The sequence below is a fragment of the Oryzias latipes genome, chromosome 13 (assembly GCF_053564925.1).
Source record: "Oryzias latipes strain Hd-rR chromosome 13, Olatipes_Hd-rR_3.1".
In the NCBI taxonomy this organism is placed as follows: Eukaryota; Metazoa; Chordata; class Actinopteri; order Beloniformes; family Adrianichthyidae; genus Oryzias; species Oryzias latipes.
Window position 1 is genome coordinate 24,028,330 of NC_136249.1, and position 25,604 is coordinate 24,053,933.

The 25,604-nt window shown below is 41.1% G+C and overlaps 2 protein-coding genes and 1 pseudogene across 3 annotated transcripts; 1 reads left to right on the forward strand and 2 right to left on the reverse strand.

The window, feature by feature from the left end:
- Positions 1 to 2,506: 2,506 nt before the first annotated feature.
- On the reverse strand, positions 2,507 to 5,812 carry LOC101171600 (extracellular calcium-sensing receptor-like). Its single transcript, XM_078956476.1, has 7 exons — positions 5,525 to 5,812; positions 5,158 to 5,447; positions 4,713 to 5,008; positions 4,107 to 4,312; positions 3,773 to 3,994; positions 3,574 to 3,697; positions 2,507 to 3,491 (listed from the first exon to the last, which is right to left on the reverse strand). The coding sequence occupies exons 1-7, from the start codon at positions 5,783 to 5,785 to the stop codon at positions 2,593 to 2,595; spliced, it is 2,298 nt and encodes a 765-aa protein (XP_078812602.1). The 5' UTR covers positions 5,786 to 5,812; the 3' UTR covers positions 2,507 to 2,592.
- A 3,999-nt stretch (positions 5,813 to 9,811) lies between these two features.
- LOC101171351 (extracellular calcium-sensing receptor-like) lies at positions 9,812 to 14,590 on the reverse strand (annotated as a pseudogene). Its single transcript, XR_013659599.1, has 8 exons — positions 14,192 to 14,590; positions 13,644 to 13,938; positions 13,257 to 13,546; positions 12,736 to 13,046; positions 12,449 to 12,654; positions 12,117 to 12,338; positions 11,918 to 12,041; positions 9,812 to 11,845 (listed from the first exon to the last, which is right to left on the reverse strand). The product of XR_013659599.1 is annotated as an extracellular calcium-sensing receptor-like (transcript).
- A 5,834-nt stretch (positions 14,591 to 20,424) lies between these two features.
- On the forward strand, positions 20,425 to 24,723 carry LOC101156827 (extracellular calcium-sensing receptor-like). The gene is made up of 9 exons (XM_023961841.2): positions 20,425 to 20,686; positions 20,766 to 21,060; positions 21,149 to 21,235; positions 21,396 to 21,665; positions 21,796 to 21,996; positions 22,080 to 22,355; positions 22,545 to 22,763; positions 22,842 to 22,965; positions 23,100 to 24,723. The coding sequence occupies exons 1-9, from the start codon at positions 20,454 to 20,456 to the stop codon at positions 24,008 to 24,010; spliced, it is 2,616 nt and encodes an 871-aa protein (XP_023817609.2). The 5' UTR covers positions 20,425 to 20,453; the 3' UTR covers positions 24,011 to 24,723.
- The last annotated feature ends 881 nt before the right edge of the window (positions 24,724 to 25,604 follow it).

Here is a 25,604-nt window from a genome sequence, read left to right on the forward strand (position 1 = left end):
TTCAAAATACGGCCTTCTCGCTGTGAGGTGAGAATGTTAACCATTAGGCAACCATGATCCCCCAGAACTTATTTACACTGGTCCATCTGCAGTGCTTCTCTATTTATATTGACGCAAAAAATAACACATTGATTAATCAGTGGGATTGTTTCCTCTCCTACGTCATGTTTGGGTTTGATGTCTACCCCTCTGCAATACAATGCAAGTTTTACGCAAGAGTTCTATTTCCAGTCCAATGATGCATCAATTTCCCGGCAAAAAGCCGTAGAAATGGAAAACGGGTCTGGGTTTCAGAATAAAAACTTCTTTTTTACTTTAAAATATAAACTTTATACATCAAATGTATTGCAATAAATGTGAAAAACAAGCAGTAAAGTTGTTGTTGTTTTTTTAAATGCAGTTGCAGCAACACTCACCAGCCACTTTATTGAACTATTCAAAAATCCAAAGACAGAGGAGGACTAGGCCTACCTAACTTCCAGGATTACTACTCCGCAAACAGATTACTTTATGTCCTGAAATGGCTTAAACCTGGTCTGTTAGATGAATCTTGGATAAATATATAGCACATTCTCTGTGTTAACCTTGATATTTCTAATTTGCCTTTTTTCAGTTCCAAAATTAAACATCATAAATGCCTCAGAAGTTTAAACATCAGCTCATCTCTAACAGCCTGGAGGGATTTTCTAAAAAACTTCAAAACATTTTCATGCAAACTCACCCCCATTTGGAACAACCCTGATATATTACTAAACAAAACGCTATTTACTTTACTTCATGGAAGAACAAAGGGTTTTCCAACAGTTTCTGAATATATTTCAGAATAGATCATTTATACCCTCCACAATGTTATCCTCAATTTATGGGATTACAAAAAACAAATTTCTAGAATACCAGGAACTCAAATCAATTATAAGAACAAAAAACTGCTTGATCCAAATAGACCTAGAACTTCCTCCTACAGTAACAAATTTCATTGACCTTGATAACCAAAAGTTCACTTTCAAAATTTACTAACTCATAGCTAACACAGATGACACAATTTACCTACCCAAGGCAAAATGGGAGTCTGATCTATCATTGAATTCTAGTGATCAATTTTGGCTGCAGATTTATCTAAATGCCTTTAATATGACCAACAGTCCTAATCTAAAACGTATTCAGTACAAGTTTCTCCACAGAACACATTACACAGGACACAGGTTATTTAAAATGGGTCTCAATCAGTCTGTTGTATGCAGACAGTGACAACAAAGACGACTACATGCATGCCCTGTGGTTCTGTTCACCTGTCCAAACATTCTGCTGTAAAGTATCTGAGGTTTATCAATGTGGTTTGAATATGTGGTCCCTCTACATAAATAGTTCGCGTGTTTGAATGAAATATTTCACACTAGTTGGTATAAAGGCATAAGATGTGTTTGTGAACATTATTTGTATTTTGTACATGTTGACATGTTAACATTTTCTGAGCCAACAGGTGTGTTTATAACATTTGAGTGTGTGTGTGGACAGGCCCCGCCCTTAAAACTTGTATTACATCTGAACGTTACTGTAATCAGTATAACCATCCAAAAACTTGCTGCTTTACGCTGCTTCATGGTTTTAACCCCCCCCACCACCACCACCACCACCACCACCACCCCATAATCACCCTCCTATCCCCCACTCTCTAATATCCCTCCCTCTTCTTCCCCCCCCTTTCCTTTTCCGTCCGGTCCAACACAAAAGAGTTTCAAATATGATTAAAATTAATAAAGTTTGGCCTTGATTGCAAAAGGGGTTTATTCAGACACAGATCTGCCACTTGCTGGATATTTTTCCTCTTTCTGACCATTCTCTGTAAACCCTAACGATGGTTGTGTGATAAAATCCCAACAGATTACCAGTTGCGGAAATGCTCAGATCAACCCATCTGGCACCAACAACCATGTCACTATCAAAGTTATTTAAATTGCTTTTCTTCCCCTATTTTGATGCTCATTTTGAACTGCATCAGATCGTCTTGACCAGGGGTACTGATCACGTCGATCAGGATTGAAGGACATGTGGGTATATCACAAGCCATCAAAGATATATACAGAACATACATAAAACAACTGGCACCAACGTTTTATAAAATGGTCACATTTATCAAGGGAAGCCAATCATTCCGGGGGGGGGGGGGCTTCTGACTCCTCTATCTCTGTGTGGGGTGGAGCCTGGGAGGTGTGGGCTGTTTGACCACTGTGGGAAAATCTACCAGCTTTCCCCGACTTACCCTCTTCCTTACATAATCTACTATTAGGGTGGGGGGGTTCAGTCTGCGATGCACCTTGGGGGGAGGAGCTAATTGGTAGTGGTCCCCCTTGCCGTATGGAACAATCCGCTTTCTTTTACCAAGCAATAAATCCAGCTGACTCTCTGCACATGACTTTGACCTGGCCACAATGTTGACCAATGTCAAATGAATCTAAAAATAAATGGAAGAACTTCACATTTCTCTTTATTTGAACCATGACAATTATACAAATGACAGTATGTTTTTCCCAAAAAAAGATGTGTGACGCACTTCCTTCAATATTGACAAGCATTTTCCATTCTTGTAGTTTATTAATTTTTGTTCATTAAATATTTCTTGGTGTTTTTCTCAGGTTGACACAGAATGATAAAACACTTTGGAGCAAATATACACATTATTAGTCCAAAACTGGAGGCCAGAATAGCAAATATCTCCACAGCTACTGTGAATTTGCCAGGAGAGCTGACATAAGCTGGTATGAAGCTCAGCCAGACTGCACAGAAAATCAACATGCTAAATGTTATCAGCTTGGCTTCATTAAAGTTGTCCGGCAGTTTCCGAGCCAGCACAGCTAACACAAAGCAGAACACAGCCAGAAGGCTGATGTATCCCAACACAGCCCAGAATCCAATGGCAGAACCCAAAGCACACTCCAGGATGATCCTTTCTTTGTACGTGGCAAAGTTTTTCATTGGAAATGGAGGCCTCAGCACAAGCCAAACCATGCAGATTAACACTTGAACAAATGTAAAAAACACTACAGTCAGTCTTTGTTGTAGAGGACCAAACCATTTCATGACATTGCTACCTGGCAGTGTAGCTTTAAAGGCCATCAAGACCACTATGGTTTTTCCAAGCACACAGGAGATACAAAGAACAAAGGTGATGCCAAAAGCTGAGTGACGCAGCATGCAAGACCACTCAGTGGGAGCCCCTATGAAAGTTAAGGAACATAAAAAACACAGAGTCAGGGAGAAGAGCAGCAGGAAGCTCAGCTCTGAGTTGTTGGCCCGTACTATTGGGGTTGTTCTGTGATGGAAAAACACTGCTGCTGTTAGGATGGCAAGACATGCTCCACCAACAGAAACGGCAGCCAAGATGATAGCCAGAGTCTCATCAATGGAAAGATATTCTACTGGTTTGGGATGACATGAGTCCTTTTCTGGATTTGGCCAGAATTCGATGGGACATGGGAAACAATCAGAGGAATCTAGAAAAACACAGACAGTACAGGTCAGTTTCTAAGGGTCAGAAATGTGACGTAAATCAGCTTTGCAAATGGAGGATCTTACCTGAAGTGTTGCTAATCTCTCCCTCAGGACATGGTATACAATCATAGCAACAGATGGGTTTTCCTTTCTGCAGCACTTTGTGAGTTCCTGGAGGACAGCTATCAGTACACACTGACACTGGCACCTTTCACAAAGGAACATTTGTTATAAAAACATTTAACCAAAACCTTTTATTGTAAATAATTATCAGACTATTTACTTGTTTTCTACCATCCATCCAGGTTAGATTTCCGTTGATATGGAATTCTTTATTTATAGGCAGAGACGCATCATAGTATCCTACTGTTACCAACTCAATATTTCCACTTTCACCCTTCTGCCAGTTGACCAGCTCATAAACAGCCACAGGATCCCCATTAGCATCAAACGACACAGGATAGCCATTCTTGGTAAAATTGACTTTCTTTAGTGCATCTAAAACCTGCAGATAAATGTGGAAAACAAAAGAAAATCAATAAATGTTAGTCTACTATAACACTATTTAGTTCAGTGATAGGTAATAAGAAATATATGTTCTTCATATCTTAGCTGACCTGCTTGGACTCCAACATTAAATGTTTGTCACACTTGGTTGTCAAATTTTTTTTTGGACACACAACACTATGAATAGCATGTGCTATTGCATAAACAGCCTTATAAACCATGTTAGTGACTCTCAGCTGAGATGTTTCTGTGTATGGACTCTGAAGCTTTGTTATGTCTTCACTTCCATCGCAGACACGTTCTTCTGCACCAACATCTACAGAAAAACAGAGACAAACACAGATTATTACTTTTGTTTTACATGCACAACTGTCTGCAACACCTTTGCCCATGAGACGCCAGGGTAGGCTCTGGCAGCTCCTTGACCCCGAAAAGGACAAAACGGGTTAAAAAAATGAACGAATGAACGAATGCATGCATGCATGACTTGATATACATGTTGTTATTTTATAGGACATTAATTTCATTTAAATTAGAGACTTACTCTGAATACTTAGTGAAACATCATAAATTATGCCTAAATTGAAGCCATTCCTTTTTTTTATATTTGGTTGTAGTACTTAGCCTGACATGTCTCTGGTTAAGGGAAAGATATTCAGTGACAAAAACAAATACATCTATTTTTGTTTTTTTTTCATTCAAGGAATATGGCTTACTTTTTCTTAGTCTGCATTTGAAGGCGTTCTCCCAGAACTCTGTCAGCAGTGGAGATGCTGCCACTTCTGAGGGAGAAAGATCCAGCAAAAAATCTCTCAAACCTGGGATGACAGATTTTGGAATCCCAAATCCAATTCCCCCTTCACAAAAATCAAACTTCAGCAAATTTGGGTCTGTAATCCAGGACTCGCTGCCTATCCACTGACGAGATGGTGAAGGTTTCCTGGCAAGTTCTTCCAACAAGACTTTCATTTCTCCAGAGGCAGTAAAGGCCACAATAACTTTTGCAGTTGCCCTAAAGAGTCAACGGATGCATTCTTTGAATACAAGCTTATTCTTGCTATTTTAGTGTGATCTTTTACAAAACAACAATAAATGCTTTTCTCAAGAAAACAAGGATTTTTACTCATTAAGGTTTCAGGAACACATAAAGATTGTTATTACCTGCGGATAACATCAGCCACTCTTTGAATTTCGTTATATGGATTGGTACGATAAAAAGATTCAGAAAACTCCACACAAATCCCCTCCTTTTGAGCTGCTTGAAGAAAAGAGGCCATCCCGTTATTGCCATAATCTGAATCCGAGCAGACAGCACCTATCCAAGTCCAGCCAAAGTGTTTCACCAGCTTGGCCAGCGCTACAGCCTGAAATGCATCACTGGGTATAGTTCTGAAGAAATTTGGATACTGCTGCTTATCAGACAGACAAGCACACGAGGAAAAGTGGCTGACCTAAAGAAGACAACTGCTTTTAAAGAAATATGTTTCCACAAAAAGTAATCTTCAAAAGGCAATAATAAAATATTCACTTGAGGAATGTTAAAGGGTCCAGTAATCCGGGATATACCAATCGATGATGTGGATCCAGACCCACCAATTACAGCTGCCACCATTCCCGACTGGGAACAGTTTTTGTCTTTGTAAAACACAGTGTTTTTCCCGCTTATCAGCTGAAAAGCCGCATACATAGCCACAGGCACTGCAGCGCACTTGTCATGGATCTGATAACCAAGTTTGATGCCAGGAAGCAGCTCTCTGCTGTTGTTAATCTCCTCAATGGCAAAGATCATTGCACGAGAGAAGCGCAGTTCACGAGAATTTATGCTGTCAAGAAAGATGTCTACATTTAAAAAAAGATTATTACATATTCATTGAAAAGGCAGACTCATACAACATGGCAATGAATAAAGTATGACACATTGTCTTTTTCAGTCAAGGAATAAAAACATCTTTAAAACTTTTTTCTGTCTTCTATGCAACTCTTACTCACACCCTTTGTCTCTTACTCACCTCCCTGTGCACCAAGGTGGTCCAGGTAATATAGTATAATTGTAAATCTCTGTGTGCATGGTATAATAAATGGAAAACACACCACCTATGATAAAGTCACCATCTATTGAGAATGCAGGTGAAGATGCTGTGGCCAGAGGTATACATCTTACAGGTGGATCATTGGTCATGGACTCGCTCAAGACAAAAACTGTGTTCCTCTCAAACAAACTCAAACCCAATACCAGAATGGTAAAGACAGGTGATGTCGCCATCCCTAAAATTAGTTCAAGTAAATTTGTGTTCCTGCTTTATATAACATCTCTGTTGATTCTTCAGAGACAAACCCCTCCCTCAAGTTATGTTTTGTCAAAGTCTTTTTTTCTGACAACTGATTACATTTATCTACAGAGTATTTTTCCACTTTAATTTACTGATATTAACACAAGCAATTCAGTCTACAGCAAATAACATTATGATACCTGGTCTTTTGTTCAACTTAAAAGCTAACAATACTTGAATAAAAAACATTGCTAAGCTGTGGTTTTAAAAATTATAAAATCTTTTGTTTGTTCATCTGTTCCTTTGCACCAACCCAAAGATTCTTTTTAACTGTGTATTGCTTGCCACATAGCTGAAGCACAGATGTAGGCCCACTATTTCAAGTTTCCATGGTTGCGGTTCATGTTTATTGCACTGCTTTCAGCAACAAAAGGAACTGTCCAGAAAGCAAAACCTAATTTGAAAAGATAACTCTTTTTTTCTAAATTATTTTATTTCCTATATGCTGCCTACATTTAGGAGGCCCAGTTTGGTTTCAATCCATCACAAACACAATTTATTTGTCTGTCATTTAGGGCAACTAAATATTTGATGCTCTAGTAACCATTTAGAGTTTATGTTCACGCCAACCAATTAGGCTGCATTTAGACTGGAGGTCTTGATGCCCAAATCCAATTTTCTGACTGTCTCCGATTTTTTTGACGACCCGCTTACATCATCTTTTAAAAGTGACCCATATCCAATTTTTACATTTTCAGTATACAATGCTGAAACTATCAAACGCAGATGTTCTGAGGACTACATAGCAGCATCATTTCCGCCTTCCTCTGACCTGAGCACTGACCACACAGATTAAAAAAATTATGAACGAGCAGGCCCTTAATAATAATCATAACAGTAATGAAAGCACATTTAGAAGATGCGTCTTGGTCCAAATGGCAAACGTATAGCATGGCGAGATCTGCTAGAGCTGCATGTTAGCTGCTTCGCTTGTCCCCCCCCCCCCCCCCTTTTTTTGTTGTGTTTCTTTTGTGTGACTGCGGTTGTCATGGAGGCAATGCAGCGACGGAAGAAGGCGTTGCCTTGTGCGCTCGAGGATGAGGCAGGCGCACGACAGGCTTATGTGCTCTCGCTAAGTTTTGAATGAGGAAGTGTTTGGAAACGTTGTGCTGTATTAATAGTTTGATCCGAGCAAAGAAATAAATGGCTTCTAGCCTGTTCCAGAGCAACGGTGTCCCACTTGATTAGTTACCGTTTGTGTCCCGACGGACCGGAAATAACAGCGGTTTCCGACTACGGTCTGAAGCCTGAGGCTGAAAGGTAACACGCTGATGGGGCTCCAGTTGTCCTCGAACAGCAAAATCAGCGCACAAAAGCACCTTAATAAGTCATGTGATCTCAGTTGTTGTTGTTCTGAGTTGACATCACTGACGGACGACTCGCATTTACTGGGGAATATCCGATTTGTCTGCTTACATGGCACACGCAAATGCACGTATCCGATTCGTATCCGATTTATTTCCACATATGAATGAGGCCTGTATCCGATCTGAGAAAATCGGAACCCATGCGCTTTTTTCCTGTTACACGTTCACCGGTCATATCCGATCTGTGACACATGAGAGGAAAAAGTCGGAATTGGGTCACTTGAACCATGCAGTGTAAATGGGGCCTAAGATTCTCTTAATCAATCTGTCCCCGGAATTGAAGACACCTGCTTTATCTAATTATTTGTAGAAAAGGCAGCTCTCAACAGAATCAGCCACAGACTCCAAACTGTCCAACATGGGAAAGACTAAAGAGCTCTCAGTGTATTTGAGGAAGAAAATTGTAGACCTGAATAAGACTGGAATGGACTACTGAACCATCTGCAAGAAGCTGGGGGTTAAAGTGACAACCGTTGGTGCAACTGTGCAAAAATGCAAAAACTACGATACGACCCTCAATTGACATAAAGATCTGTGACTGCAAACCAGATCTCACCTGATGGGGTTTTCCATGATTATGATCACAGTAAAAATGGGCCTAAAGCAACATAGCAGGAGTTAGTTGAAGACATTAAAGCAGCTGGGACGACAGCTGCTTTGATGTCCTCAACTAACTCCTGCTATGTTGCTTTAGGCCCATAAAGCAGCTGGGACCACAGTCACCAAGAAAACCATTAGTAGTACTATTCGTTGCAATGGTTTAACATACTGGAGTGCTTGTAAAATACCCCAGCTTAAGAGCGCAGATCTGCAGGCCCGCCTGAAGATTGCCAATGAACACCCTCATTATTTAGAGAGTGACTGGGAGAAGGTGCTGTGATCAGATGAGACCTAAACAGAGCTCTTTGGCATCAACTCAACCTGTCATGTTTGAAGAAAAAGAAATGCTGCCTATGACACCAAGAACACCCTCTACTACACTGTCAATCCTGAGTGAGTGAGATCCTATCAAATCCTGAGTGAGAACCTCCTTTCCTCCACCAGGAGGCTTAAAATTGGTAATGGATGGGTCTTTCTAGTGACCCAAAGATCCAAACAAGGCAACCAAGGACTGGTCACCAAATTTTAATGATTCGTAAATAATTTGCAAAGAAGAGTGGACCGAAATTCCTCCTGATATGCCAAGAAACCTAGTCATGAACCACAAGAAATGTTTAGCCTCTGTAATTGATAATAAGGGTTTTACCATTTAGTACTACGTCTTTCCGCAAGAGTGTTCAAATACTTATTTCCCTCAATGACATGTGAATAAATTGACAAGTTTAAAGTCCATTTATTTCTATCTCCTACTGTTCAAGTTAACCTACCATAGATGAGAGACTTGTCACTTTCTTTTGAGGTGCTGGGCAATCTTACAAATTCAGCAAGGGATCAAATACTTATTTACTCCTTTGTATCTGTATTTCTACTCACTGTAGGATTATAAAATAAAACTGGGCAACACCCAACCAAATGCCAGCTTACTCCAGTGGCCTAAGGTCCTCTAATTCTAATAACTGACCTATGGTTGCTTATTGTATGACATTACCACTGCCAGTAGTTTTCTCATTTTCTGTTTGATAATATCTGCCTTTTGTCTCCAAATTGTTAAAAAAGTTAAAACTAATATATATAGGTGTTCTATATGTGATGTACAGGTGTAGATTGGAAAAGAGGTCTGGTCTCTGGGTAGGTGTCCAAAGAGTGCACAAGACATCATTGACATCTCTTAACTCAATGCAGTTCAACAAAAAGGAAAATGGATTTCAAAAAATTTAATAAGAGAATATCTTGCCAAAGGCTGTAAATAAATTTCCAAGTCACAGGTAAAGTCTCAAGACATCATAACCTGCCAATTATCTGTAAGTAAATATGTGAAAGTCAAATATTAGAGGAGAAATTCAGATATCGAAATTTTGAACAGGCTAAGTTTGCTTTCTTAACAGAACCTTACTCACACTTAACCCCTGTATGTATTTTCATGGGGTTAAGTATAGGGGTTAACCATTTATAATTGGAATGTATTTCCAATTATATGAAAAATAATAATGTTTTTTTTTTCATTCATGGTGATGGTGATGAGTGGTGTCCTGGGTTAAACAGCGGGTTGTGAAGTAGTGAAATAAGGCATGAAGGGGTTTTGGTACATTTACAATTACAGGTTTGATTTTTCTCTGGATTTTTTCTTTGGATAAACTGCTTGGCAAATATTAAAGCTCACCTGAACTCAAATGAACTCTGGTCTGCGTGGGGATGTGGTTCATTTTTTTCTTTTTTTTTGGGCATGTGGTTCATGAGAAAAAGCCAATGTGAAGAAGTTACAAAAGACAGTTACTTCATTGTACAGATTATGATAAAGTTGCTTATCTTAAGTGACATAGGTATTGTATATGATAAGCGGGACTTATCAAAAACTAAATAAAATTTTAAGAGGGTAAAGAGTGAGAAGGTAGAAGTCCTTGTTACACCTTGATAATTCATTAGCGGCTTCATGATCTTTCCATATGTAGGTCAGGTAATACTGCCCCCAAGTGAGCAGCACAGAGAACTGTTATTATTGTTCATGACAGTTTGTCCTGTTCAGTCTTTGGCTTATCTTTGAAAGTGTCATGTTTGAAAGCAAACCAAAATAAGATAAAAGTGTGAAAATTATTAGCATTCTCCACTAATTCAAGCAAAGTCAATGGAACACTTCTGGTGCAAAAACAAACTTAGTCAGCTATTTACTTAATGCAAGCAGGACTTTGGAGTCCTCAATTGTTTTGACTTGCAGGGAATTTTTTTTATTGAAACTTAGAACATTAAACAGCATCACAGTCATGTAATTACAGCATTACATTGGATTAAAAAAGCAAATGTCTTAACAGAAAAAGTCTGTTTATGACACAGAAATAGAAAAATGACTGTTCTAAGACTCAAATAATGATTAAAACTGTCAAAGCTGAAACTAAATAAAACAAAACCTTTTTTTTAAAAAGAGACTTTTTGCAACTTAAGGATCAGGACATGCATTTTTTAGTGACAAATTTACTATAAATGTTTATCCTGTTATGTTAAACATTTGATTTTGTTTAGGAGAATATCATTAAAACTGTTACCTGTTAACAATGTTTTAGAATTAATTAACTCATAGAAATAATTTATAAACAATGTATGGAAAAATACAACTTCACACACAAACTTACACAAATTAGATGAAGTGTTAAAAGAATAATTATTTTTTGTTCATTAAATAATTTTTGGTGTTCTTCTCAGGTTGACACAGAATGATAAAACACTTTGGAGCAAATATACACATTATTAGTCCAAAACTGGAGGCCAGAATAGCAAATATCTCCACAGCTACTGTGAATTTGCCAGGAGAGCTGACATAAGCTGGGATGAAGCTCAGCCAGACTGCACAGAAAATCAACATGCTAAATGTTATCAGCTTGGCTTCATTAAAGTTGTCCGGCAGTTTCCGAGCCAGCACAGCTAACACAAAGCAGAACACAGCCAGAAGGCCGATGTAACCCAACACAGCCCAGAACCCAATGGCAGAACCCAAAGCACACTCCAGGATGATCTTCTCTTTATATGTGGAGAAGTTTTTCATTGGAAATGGAGGCCTCAGCACAAGCCAAACCATGCAGATTAACACTTGAACAAATGTAAAGAACACTACAGTCAGTCTTTGTTGTAGAGGACCAAACCATTTGATGACATTGCTACCTGGCAGTGTAGCTTTAAAGGCCATCAAGACCACTATGGTTTTTCCAAGCACACAGGAGATACAAAGAACAAAGGTGATGCCAAAAGCTGAGTGACGCAGCATACAAGACCACTCAGTGGGAGCCCCTATGAAAGTTAAGGAACATAAAAAACACAGAGTCAGGGAGAAGAGCAGCAGGAAGCTCAGCTCTGAGTTGTTGGCCCGTACTATTGGGGTGGTTCTGTGATGGAAAAACACTGCTGCTGTTAAGATGGCAAGACATGCTCCACCAACAGAGACGACAGCCAAGATGATAGCCAGAGTCTCATCAATGGAAAGAAATTCTACTGGTTTGGGATGACATGAGTCCTTTTCTGGATTTGGCCAGAATTCGATGGGACATGGGAAACAATCAGAGGAATCTAGAAAAACACAGAGAGCAAATGTTAGTTGCAAAACATCATGAAGTCTGCTTTGCAAATGGAGGATCTTACCTGAAGTGTTGCTAATCTCTCCCTCAGGACATGGTATACAATCATAGCAACAGCTGGGTTTTCCTTTCTGCAGCACTTTGTGAGTTCCTGGAGGACAGCTATCAGTACACACTGACACTGGCACCTTTCACAAAGGAACATTTGTTATAAAAACATTTAACCAAAACCTTTTATTGTAAATAATTATCAGACTATTTACTTGTTTTCTACCATCCATCCAGGTTAGATTTCCGTTGATATGGAATTCTTTATTTATAGGCAGAGACGCATCATAGTATCCTACTGTTACCAACTCAATATTTCCACTTTCACCCTTCTGCCAGTTGACCAGCTCATAAACAGCCACAGGATCTCCATTAGTATCAAATGACACAGGATAGCCATTCTTGGTAAAATTGACTTTCTTTAGTGCATCTAAAACCTGCAGATAAATGTTGAAACAAAAGAAAAACAGTCAATTTTAGTCTACTAAACACTATTTAGTTCAGTGATAGGTAATTAGAAATAAATTTTCTTCATATCTTAGCTGACCTGCTTGGACTCCAACATTAAATGTTTGTCACACTTGGTTGTCGAATTTTTTTCTGGGCACACAACACTATGAATAGCATGTGCTATTGCATAAACAGCCTTATAAACCATGTTAGTGACTCTCAGCTGAGATGTTTCTGTGTATGGACTCTGAAGCTTTGTCATGTCTTCACTTCCATCGCAGACACGTTCTTCTGCACCAACATCTACAGAAAAACAGAGACAAACACAGATTATTAATTTTGTTTTTTGAAAAATCTTGTTTACATGCATGACTTCATATTCACGTCCCTAACCCAAACCTTTTCTCAGTCTGCATTTGAAGGCGTTCTCCCAGAACTCTGTCAGCAGTGGAGATGCTGCCACTTCTGAGGGAGAAAGATCCAGCAAAAAATCTCTCAAACCTGGGATGACAGATTTTGGAATCCCAAATCCAATGCCCCCTTCACAGAAATCAAACTTCATCATATTTGGGTCTGTAATCCAGGACTCGCTCCCTATCCACTGACGAGATGGTGAAGGTTTCCTGGCAAGTTCTTCCAACAAGACTTTCATTTCTCCAGAGGCAGTAAAGGCCACAATAACTTTTGCAGTTGCCCTAAAGAGTCAATAAATGCATTCTTTTTAAAGTTATTTAGAGCACTAACAACGTTTTTCTTTGATGCAACAACAATGTTATGCTTTTTTAAAACAAGGATTTTTACTGATTAATGTGTCAGGAACACATACAGATTGTTATTTAAATACAATTTTCTTCCTGCCATTTTATTTGTCTATTTTTCTAGAAGGACAAAAAGATTGCTTTTACCTGCGGATAACATCAGCCACTCTTTGAATTTTGCTATATGGATTGGTACGATAAAAAGATTCTGAAAACTCCACACAAATCCCCTCCTTTTGAGCTGCTTGAAGAAAAGAGGCCATCCCGTTATTGCCATAATCTGAATCCGAGCAGACAGCACCTATCCAAGTCCAGCCAAAGTGTTTCACCAGCTTGGCCAGCGCTACAGCCTGAAATGCATCACTGGGTATAGTTCTGAAGAAATTTGGATACTGCTGCTTATCAGACAGACAAGCACACGTGGCATAGTGGCTGACCTAAAGAAAAACATTACAGTTTAACTTTTAAGAGTGATTAATTATTTCACAAAATGCCCACAAAAAAAAAAAAAAATCAAGCAAATGAAGAAATTACTTGGGGAATGTTAAATGACCCAATGATCCGAGACATACTGATGGATGGTGTGGATCCGGACTCAGCAACAACAGCCGCCATCATGCCAGATTGGGAGCAATTGTTGTCAGTATAGAAGATACTGTCCCCTCCATTTGAAAGCTGAAAGGCCTTGTGCATTGCCACAGGCACTACACCACATGAGTCATGGATCTGATAACCAAGCCTGATACCAGGCAGCAGCTCTGTGCTGTTGTTAATTTCCTCAATGGCAAAGATCATTGCACGAGAGAAGCGTAGTTCACGCGCATCGATGCTGCATATATGCACACACAAATATATACACACATAAAATATATTGCCAAAGAGTGCAGTTTTCTATAAAATTTTCTGAGATAGTATAAGTAACAAACAAAAAAAATAATGGAAATTTAATGGTACCGCCTAAATTATAAATATTATGAGCACTTATGACATAACCTTTACTGAAACCACGTTTAGAACAATACAGAAAACACCAACTAACACATTAAAAGATCTTTTCTTGACTTTTCCTCTCTCTTACTTACCCCCCTGTGCACCTTGGTGGCTCCGGCATGGCAGTGTAAGGATGAATCTTTGCGTCCATGTTAAAGTGAATGGAGAACACACCACCTAAAACAAAGTCACCCTCCATTGAGAATACCGGTGATCCAGCAGTGCCCTGCAGATAACATTTTACAGATGAAGAATCAGTACTGATGGTAACCCCGGATTCAGAAAGCCCAGCCCTTTGTTTGAAGCTAGTTAGTAACCCACACAACACACAAACTGAGTTAATCTCTAACAAAGCCACAGCCAATAAGAGGAGAGTACAGAAAGCAGAAATCTCCATCACTCAAATGTCTGCATGTTGGTGTGAGCAAGTATGCACTAAACTGTTTATATACTTGTGTGGATTTTTTTTTTTTTGTTTCATAAACCACTGATTTGTCACACCCCTCACATAGCATAATGTTGAGTTCATCTTTGAACAAAGCTGTGCACAGACCTTTTTTTCTGTGGTTAGGTCCAGTCTTATTTGAATACCACTGATGTTTTGAAACATCTGAATATGTAGGACATAGTACAGTACCTCTTGGATATAGAAGTTATTGGGTAAGCTCAGACAAGAATGATGGTGCTCAGAGATGTTGCATGACCCCCACCCCAGAAAATGAGGACCAAGAACAGAAGCATGTGCACCACCAGTGAAGTGGCTATATGAATTAGATTCCTTACCCCTAGTAAGTTACTTTATAGTCCACCCAGTCAAAACCTGTGCCGGAGTTATCATGTTCACAGAGCATTTAGCACTGAAAAAGGACTTTGCACAAAGCACAAAAGAATAGAAAAAAATCTTAATTTTAGGGAAAGAGGCACTCAATCAAGACAAGACTAAGTAAATCTGAAAGAACTAATACGATGTGGTCCTTAGCAACACTAAAGGAATCAGAGCTAATAAAAATAAATAAAACAAAACAACTATGTAGAACATGAATGCCTGATCAAAAAAAATGTCTGTCCAATTAGAAAATAAAGTGAAATTCTCAATGAGATTAGATCAGTGTCGAGGACTGCTAGCAAATCCAGATGGATTTTTTGAGTCAGATATTTTAAATGTTTTCTCAAAACTTTCTCACCTGTCAAACCTTAGCAGCAAATTAAGGTGGCCGTATGAGCCTCAACACTTGTGCTCCCTCCAAGATGCCCTGGCACCCGTCTAAAACCCTCACGGGCCCGAAAAACTCAAAAGCCTACAGCGCCTTATATGGATGTGACTAAAGCACAGGCAAAAAACAACTGTCTCATTTATGGGTTAAAATTGTTGTACTAATCAGTCCAATAACTTTGCAAGGTCCCGTGAAACATATCTATAGATTAAATAAATAAACCAAAAAATATCTCCATTTTGACAGAGATCTAGATTCACAGCAGTGTTTCTTACAACAATAAACACTAACAATTAATGTTTTTAGATCTCAAACTTACTTTACCCTAAATGCACTTTTCATTTTTCTGGTGTAGGGGTTCTGTTGTTTAGTTTGGCAACAACCTTTTGCAAGCTGCACTATGAGCAATAATTCCATAATCAACAACTGACCTAAAAATTATATATATACATAAATATATGTTTTGTTTTTTTAAGCCCATGAACTAACTCCCCATGTGGTGCCTTTCAATCATTCTCATTATATTTCTGACTTTCTTACGTCTCCCTATTATACTGTTGATTTTCTCAATCCAATTCAAATTGTGTTTGGTCATGGTCTGAGTTGCCCTTTGTCAGTTCCACCAGTTTCAGGTTATGCATGATCCAGAGCTGTCTTCATTTTAGTTAATTACCCTCAGCCTATATAAATGTCTGATCATATGTGCTGCTCTGTTTTGTTTTGTCACTCTGTTCTTGCTACTGTTTTTTTTGTCATGTTTCAGTTTATTTATTAAATGTCTAAGTTTCTGTAACCAAGCATGCTGGATTTAAAAAAAAAAAAAACCTTTGTTTTATTTTGTGAAAGAAACAGGACCCCTACAGCTTTCCATCAAGAGACATAAATAGTTAAATGCCACAGTGAACCTTGCCCACTTAATTCCCACAATTGGCATGGATCATTAATTAAGTCATTTGTGCTCTTTTTTTTGTCTCTTTAGTGGTGTGTAAAAAATGTTTCTTAAACATAAAGCCAATCCATGGCATAAATAAGGACGGTGAGCAGTGGGATAGACCAAACAAGTGTGATCCCCATGGGGAAAAAAACTGATGTGACACAAGGTGATCTAGAAATAGATTGAAGATGAAGAAACATATCGAGGAAAAAGACAACCATTTGTTATGTAAATCTCAGAGAGCACTGAGAAAAAGGAAATGCAACATTTGATTCATATGATTGCAGGAATAAGTAAAAAGCAACCCAGAAATCCTCATAAACAAAAAAATGATACAATTCCCAGCTTGGCAAGCTGGGGGCGTAAAACAACTATGGAGCACCTAATTATTGATAAAAGATTCATAAATCCCCAGGAACTACAAGACAAACATGGTATAAATAACTTCCTGCAATATCAGCAACTTAAATCTAATATTACAAAAAAGTTTAAATACAAAGACAACAATTCAAAGCTACCAGAAGTAGTTACCTCTCTGATTAATTTTTCAATGAATAAAACTCTCTCCAAAATATACAAACTTTTATGTAATTTAGATAATAATATTTCACTTCCGACAACAAAATGGGATGCAGATTTGAGCATCAGCACAGATGAAAGCTTCTGGTCAGACCTTTGTCTAAACACCTTTAAACTGACAAAAAGTCCAAACTTGCAGCTAATCCATTTCAAAACTCTTCATAGAATTTGCTACACTGGACAGAGGATGTTCAAGATGGGTCTCAGTAATTCAGACATTTGTAAGCACTGCGACAGTAATCTACCCGACAGTTACATGCATGCACTGTGGTTCTGCACGCCTGTCCAGGCTCTCTGGCAGCAGGTATGTGCCCATCTATCAGTCTGGCTTAAGGTTTCAATCACGGCTTCACCGACACTTTGCGTGCTTGGTGACATGAGTGCCATCAATATAGAAGAAGGATTAGTATCTATCATTTTCATAACTCTTTGTGTTGCTAAAAAAACAATTTTAATAAATTGGAAAAACAAGAAAAATATAAATACAAGTCAATACAGAAATCTGCTGTTTGATCATATCAGCTTGGAAAAAATGTCAGCCCAAAGTTCAAGTAACTTTGAAAGAATTCAGTCTCTCTGGTCTCCCATAGCTAACTCCATGACTTAAGGGGTGGGTGGCCTGGTCGTCGCTGCTCCTTGCCTTGCTGCCGTGGTTCGGGGTAGGGTCGGGGCCTCCGGTGCCCGGTAGGGGCGGTGGGGACTCTGTTACTCGGGGGGTCGGGTCCAGTGCCTGGGTGGGGCGGGCTGAGGCGCTGCGCGGTCTTCTGGGCTTGGGTGTAGGGGAGTGTGGTGGGGGGGTGGAGTGGTGGTTTGGCTTGGCTTGGGGGGGTGGTCTCTTTGCCTGTGCTGGGGGGGGTTGGCAGGGGCACTGCTCAGAGGGGAGGTCCAGCAGCGCTGCATGGGCTGCCCATCTACACCTGGGGCTGGGATCAACCCTTCCCTGGCTCTGGGAGAGGGGCGGGGCAACCCTTTTGGGACCCCTGGTCGCTCTGGGTGTCATCAGCTGCGGCGGGGGTGGGGTGGGGGTCGGGCTTGTCGGCGCTGTCCAGTGGGGGGGTCTTTCTGGGGGGGGGGGGCACTTTCAGTACGGGACCTTGGGGGTTTGACGGGTCGGGGTCTCCGCTGAGGCAATCGGCGGTTGCCCCGGCCGGTTGGCTGCCTCGGTCCCGTCGAGGCCTGACCAGAGCTCTCCCAGGGCCGGCCCCTTGGGGTGGGGGCCTGGACTTGCACTGGGGGGGGGGGGGGGGGGGGGGGGGGGGGCTTTCTGGCTCCTCTCTCTCTGTGTTGGGTGGGTGGTGCTGGGCCTAGGGTGTCGGCGCCTCTGAGGATGGGACCCCTGGGCTGAGGGAACCTGGCCCCTATGCTGGGGGGGGGGACGGCTATTTGACCACCGGGGGACAACCTCAACTTACCCCCTTCCTCATATTATCTCATATTAGGGTGAGGGGGTGGGGGGTTTAGCCTGGGATGCACCTTGGGGGGAGGAGCTACTTGGCAGTGGTCCCCCTCCCATGGTTGCAGTATGGAATGGGCCCTCCCTCTCTCGGTTTCATTTGCACCTTAGACATGTAGGGCCCTTGGCAGGGGGTGCTTGGACATCACTGCCAGCAAGCAGCAGATGTCCTCTTAGCGCCCTACCTGCCAATTCTAACTGCACCTTAGACATTTAGGGCCCTTTGGTGGGGACGGTGATGGGACATCACTGTGAGTAATCAGGAGATGTCCCCTCAGTGCCCTACCCGCCAATTTTAACTGCACCCCCTTAGTACACACACCCTTCAAAATATACATTCAGACATAAACACACACATGCACACACACACCCTCACAAACACACACACATTTTGCAAGGAAGGTGGGACCTTGGACCATCTGTCCCCTACCCCATCCCCGGTAGGGGGACTGGACCCTTGGCAACGGCGGCCGTGTCCCCTGGGTGCTGGTTTCCTGGGCCCGGCGGTCCTCTCTCCGCGCAGGGAGAGGGATCCCCGAGCCTTCTGGCAAGGCTCACACCTGAGCCGGAGGTGTCCGTGTCCCTGTGAGGTGGGTTCTGGCCCTTGTCCCTGGGTACTGGGCCTCACCAAATTACCAACTGTGGCCGAGCCTAGTCGGGCCATGTTTTCAACCCCCCTCGTGGGCCCCCCTTTTCCCCGGGGTTCCCCCCTCCTGGGTGGGGACGGCTGGCCCCTGCCTTGTTCCTTTCTGGACCAACAGTGGGCCGGGTGGGTGGCTGCCTGGAGCGAGGAGTGGGTCTCCCTTGGGGGTTCCTGGCTCGTACCTGGGGTTGGGGCGGGGGGATGCCCAGAACTCCTGGGTGGTGATGGGGTTCTCGTCTGGGGCTGTGGGCACCTTTCTCGGGTGGGGCCCTGCGTTGGGCCCCCCGGTGCGGCGGGGGGGCTGCTCTCCTGGTTGGGCTGGGGCGGCGCTCTCTTTCCCCCCATGCCTCCCTGCTCTCTAGCTCTGGGGGCCTCGCGGCGGTCCTGCTGGCCCTGGCCTGGGTGGCGGATGTGATCGCCCGGGGGGCGGTTGTTCTCTGCCTGCTGCCGTGTGGCGTTGGGGGGTTCAGGCTGCCGCGGCTGCTGCGGCGGGGGTCTTGGTGTGGGGATGGCTGGGCACTCTCCCTCCTTCTTTTCACATTCCACCATCCATTTTAGAAGAACATAAACTCTCAATTGAGCACAGGTGTTAGCTCACCTTTACACTTATAGTTTGCGTGATTGAATGAATGAAATATTTCATACTAGTTGGTTTGGAGGTATAAGTATGCATGTGTTAACACTACCTGTATTGTGTACATGTTGACATGTGGACTTTTTTGCAGCTAGCAGTTGTGTTTATAACATTTAAGTGTGTGTGTGGGCAGGCCCTGCCCTTTGAGATTTGTATTACATCTGAACCTCACCGTAATGATAAACATCCAGAAACTTGTTGCTTTATGCTGCTTCATGGTTTTATCCCCCCCCCCTCCTATGATCACCCTCCTATCCCCCCTCTCTAACATCCCTCTCTCTTCTTCCCTCCCTTCCTTTTCTGTCCGGTCCAACACAAAAGATTTTCAAATATGATTAAAATGAATAAAGTTTGGCCTCAATTACAAAAGGGGTTTATTCAGACATACCTCTGGTTTGCCTGAAGATTAATAACCCCTGTTATTAAAGTAAAATATGTTCAACACAAGAAGCCTTCAGCTCTCATCTGTCTGCCCAGCTGCTAGACAGGACAAGTTAAAAATAAAAAAAGTAAAAAGCACACTTGAAAGAGATTACAACTATCAATGTGTTTATCTGATCATTTTAAATTGGTATTTTTTGCTTTTCTCTGGTCGGAAAAGACTAGAACAAAAACTTGACAACTATAAGGGATGTAGTTATGGCCTTCATCTAAAACAAAGAGAATCTGACAAACCAATGTTTTATTATTGTGTCCCAGTTTACTGTAAGCAAATGCTTAAGAACTTTGTTCTTAATATCTAAGTCAAAAACGTAGTAATTAAAATAAATAAATAAAAATCATGGCATGATGCTGACTTGTTTTCCACATCAACTGCTCTCCGCCCATCACAATGGCACTGTGAATATATAGTCTTTTTTAAAGACTAGGGCAGTGGTGTAGGGAGGAGACACAGACATGGGGACATTTCTCTTCCCATCTGTCTGTGCTTTCGTAGTCTGCCTTTCCTGCTGTTTCTCTTCAGACTCATCTAGTATTCACTCATCTTGCAAATTAGGCAGACAGTTTCAACTGAACGCTCTGCACATGCCTGGTGATGTGACTCTGGGTGGACTGTTTGAAGTTCACTTCACCTCAGTCTTCCCTGAGCTAATCTTTACCTCTGAGCCAACTAAGATCAGCTGTCAAGGGTAAGTGCTCTTTTCCCTGAGCAACATATTTATTCGTGCCATGTTTTTAAGTAATTGATGGTAACATCATATTTGTTAGGTTTGACCCTTTGGGCTTCAGACATGCCATGACCATGGCCTTTGCTATCCATGAGATCAACAAAAATCCCAACCTGCTCCCCAATTTGACTTTGGGATACAGTCTTTACGACAACTGTGCTACACTTGTGATTGGATTTAGTGCTGCTATGTCACTCTTCAATGGCCAAGATGAGGAATTCATGCTTCAGGAGAACTGTTCAGGAAGACCTCCAGTTCTGGGAATAGTGGGTGACCCCTTCTCCACATTTACTATTGCCGCATCTGATGTGATAAGTTTATTCAGACTTCCAATTGTAAGTTTGCTTTTTTTTACTTAAAAAGCAAAAGTACACAGCAACTTGCAATTGCTTAAACAGATATTTTATGTCACTGTGTTTTTAGGTAAGTTACTATGCTACATGTTTATGCCTCAGTGATCGCAAGAGATTTCCTTCTTTCTTTAGAACAATACCAAGCGATGCATTCCAGGTAAACATTTTAAATTTAGAAATTACGTTTTAAACCCTTTAACAAATTGATCTTGAATTTACTTAAGCTAAAGTGCACAGAAGAGTTTTGTATTCATAGGACAAACAATGTTTACAATCTTATTCTGCCAAAACTGTTATCCTTCTTTGTTTCCACTTAGGTTCATGCCATGTTACAGATTTTAAAGCATTTCAGCTGGACATGGGTGGGGCTGTTGTTTAGTGATGATGATTATGGACACCATGTTGCCCAGTCCTTCCAGTCTGAATTGCATCATTCTGTTGGAGGTTGTTTGGCATATTTAGAGATGCTGCCCTGGGGAGATAATCCAGTCGAGCTAAAAAGGATTGTGGGATTGATGAAGAAATCAACAGCTCGCGTTGTTATTGTTTTTGCTCATCAAATACACATGATTCATCTTTTAGAAGAGGTAAATCTGTCCAACTTAAGTAAGACTAAATCTAGGTCTGGTTTTTATTGTGAAAGTCATGTCTATCTGGAAAGATACATTCAGCAACATTTGAACATATGTTTCATGTTGTAAATGATGCAACCAACAGGTGGTAAATCAGAATGTGACAGGTCTGCAGTGGATGGCCAGTGAAGCCTGGACATCGGCAAATGTATTCGAAACACCTCGATTCATGCCATACCTCGGTGGTACGTTGGGTATCGCCATCCGTAGAGGAGAAATTTCTGGGCTTAGAGACTTTCTTCTGAGAATACGTCCACATGACAAAAATGACAACGAAAATAGCATGGTAAGACTTTCAAAACAACCTGAATGTTACCAAAGTGCTTTTTTGATATGTATTCTCATGGTCTGCTTTCAAAAACATGTCAGGTTAAGCAGTTCTGGGAGCACACATTTCAGTGTCGATTTGCACCACCTCCAGCAGAATGGATGGAAGCTGGTGGGGCCTTGTGCAGTGGAGAAGAAGATCTACAGACTGTAGAGACTACATTTCTGGATGTCTCTAACCTCAGACCTGAGTACAACATTTACAAAGCTGTATATGCTCTGGTGTACGCTCTTGATCAGATGCTACGGTGTGAACCAGGAAGAGGACCTTTTAGTGAGCACAGCTGTGCATCTTTGCAACAATTGGAGCCTTGGCAGGTTTGATTTCAAATTACGCCCCCACACACTTTAAATACAATTTTCTTTTATTGTCTGCTGTGCCTTCTCTAAGCCCTCATATGAAATTAGTTGGCAGCATTGTGTTTTTATTTAATTTTTTTCACATTTTTACCCCTGCAAATCCTTTGTACTGCATTAGGTTCTAAATGTGTTTGTCTGTCCTTGTAGCTTATACATTACTTGGAAAAGGTCAACTTTACGACATCTTTTGGTGACCAAGTGTCCTTTGACAAAAATGGTGACGCTTTACCAATATATGATGTCATGAACTGGGTTTGGCTTCCTGGAAAAATAGAAGTTCAGAATGTAGGTTTTTTTAAAAAGACAACCTTGAATGATGAAGAACTTGTAATCGATGAAGACAAGATCTTCTGGAACTTCGACAAGGTTGAATTTTTATTTTTTACAGTCTTGTGTTCTGTTAACATCTCTTCTGAAACATGCTCATGTCTATTATGTCTGTAGGTGCCTCGGTCAGTGTGCAGTGAGAGCTGCCCTCCAGGTACCCGGATGGTGAGAAGGAAGGGACAACCTCTGTGTTGTTTTGATTGTGTCCCATGTTCTGAAGGAAAAATCACCAATCAAACAGGTTAGTTTCAGTACAAATATATTTGATATAAATTCTCATACTTATTGTCCACAAAAGGACTTGCCCGAAGACCAATCTATAACATTGTCTTACCAAATTGTTGCCATGGTTACAGTTTCCCTATTTCTTTTTAGACTCTATTGAGTGCCTCAGTTGTCCAGAAGACTTCTGGTCCAGCAAACAAAATGACCTCTGTGTTCCGAAGAAAATAGAGTTTCTCTCCTACAACGACCCTCTTGGTATATGCTTGACAACCGCTTCGTTGCTGGGTACATTCATCTGCAGCATTGTTTTTGCCATCTTCATCTATCACCGCAGCACACCTGTAGTGCGGGCAAACAATTCTGAACTGAGCTTCCTCATTTTGGTGTCACTTAAGTTGTGTTTTCTCTGTTCCCTACTGTTCATTGGACAACCTCAACTGTGGACGTGCCAACTGAGACATGCTGTGTTTGGGATCAGCTTTGTGCTTTGTGTTTCATGTATTCTAGTTAAAACCATGGTGGTTCTAGCTGTGTTCAGCTCTTCAAAGCCTGGAGGCGGATCCAAACTCAAATGGTTTGGAAGTGTTCAGCAAAGAGGAACAGTTTTAGCTCTCACTTGTGTTCAGGCAGTAGTTTGCACTGTTTGGATTATCTCTGCCTCACCAACCCCACATGCAAACACCAGATACCACAATGACAAGATCATTTATGAATGTGTCGTTGGCTCCACAGCTGGTTTTGCAGTCCTGTTGGGCTACATAAGCCTACTGGCTATCATAAGTTTTCTGCTTGCATTTCTGGCTAGGAATCTTCCAGACAATTTTAATGAAGCCAAATTCATCACTTTCAGTATGCTAATTTTTTGTGCTGTGTGGGTGGCCTTTGTTCCTGCCTATGTTAACTCTCCAGGTAAATATGCCGATGCAGTGGAGGTGTTTGCCATATTGGCCTCCAGTTTTGGCCTCCTTGTGGCGCTGTTTGGACCTAAATGTTACATAATCCTACTGAAGCCAGAAAAGAATACAAGGAAAGCTATAATGGGCAGAGACATAAAAAGATAAAATGAATAATCAATGACACATCCAGCAAATCATTCGTCCAAGTTTTGGTTAAAAGGTTTTCATGAAATAGCTTGTAGTTGATGATAACGAATTATAGGATGATCAACCATATTTTTAAAACCTTAATTGTTTTTGCTGATAGTGATGTATTGGAATTATAAATTTGTTTATGTCATGGTGCCTCTGGTAGTCTTTCCTCCCCCTTCCCTCTCCTCTCTGCTTTCCTGATTGGACCCAACTGTGGACACTTATCTCATCACCTGCCTGCATACTAAAGGAAATCCAGCTCCAGCATTCATCGCCAGCTGGTTTCCCCTTCATGGTGCACAACCTGGTCTCAAGTTTTAGTATCATGCTCACTATGTTTATGCTTCATGTTAACTATTCTCTAGCTCATCTTCAGGACAATATTCCACGAGTGTCTACCTGGGTCCTATCTCATCATGAGCAGCCTCATCTCCGTCAGTCCTCCAAAGCCTCCAGCTACGCCACAGCTCCAAGCCACGCACAACTCCAAGCCTCGCCACAGATTAAAGCCACGCATCAATTCACACTCACGCCACAACTCCAAGCCTCGCCACAACTCCAAGCCAAGCTTCTACTCCAAGCCACATCACGACTCACCTCAAGTCCCCGTTTCCTCTCCACGCCATGACAACAACTCCACGCCACATCACTGGTCCTCATCCAGAATAATAAATGATCTTATTCTCCATCTAACTCTCCTGTGCTCTTTCTGGGTTCCCGCGTCTGGTCCAGTTCAGCCGAAGCAGATTATGACAGTTTACCAACAATTCAGTCAAGTTAAAGTTAATGTAGGATTTATTTTGCAATGCACTGGTCCAGACATTCAACCAAATGTCCTTTCTTAATTGAAATGCAGAAACCACCTGGTGACCCCAGAAAGATATCGTTCTCCCATTTTTGAGAGGGTGAAATGTTTGAAACTTTTCCTCCTGCATACTTTTTTGTCTATATGAAAAAAGGAATATTAAAAAAAATACCCACCAATTATGAGCTATTCAAGAAGATAGATGAGATGCAGATGAGAGCCCTCAGCTCTCATCTGCCTGCCCAGCTGTTGGACAGGACAAGTTAAACAAAAAAAAAATAATAATAATGTTGTTATAGTCTATGAGGACATTTTCTGGAATTGTCTCCTTTACAACGAGGGTTTGTTAAAGTTTCAAATTGTAAATTTTGTCATGTTAGAAAATTCTAGTTTCCTATTATGTTCCTCTACAAACCAAAACATTCCCAGCATTAATAGCTGAAGCAGTTTACTGGCAAATTTATTCATAACTGAACATTTGCATTGTTACACAGTACCTACAATCTAAAACACAAAAAATGTCATGAAACCTATTTTAACTTTTATAGCCAATAACACTTTAAGATTAAACCAATAAGAAATGGAAAATGTGTCTTGTTATGGGTCTGTATTACTTGTAATGTACTGCAAGAGAAACAACTTTCCCCTCTGAAGTATTCTGAATCAACACAGGTTAGAAGATGTTGGCTGCCAACCAAACCTAACATCTCAGGGTGTCACCTCAGACATGCAGCTCAATGGACACAGCCACAATGAAAACTA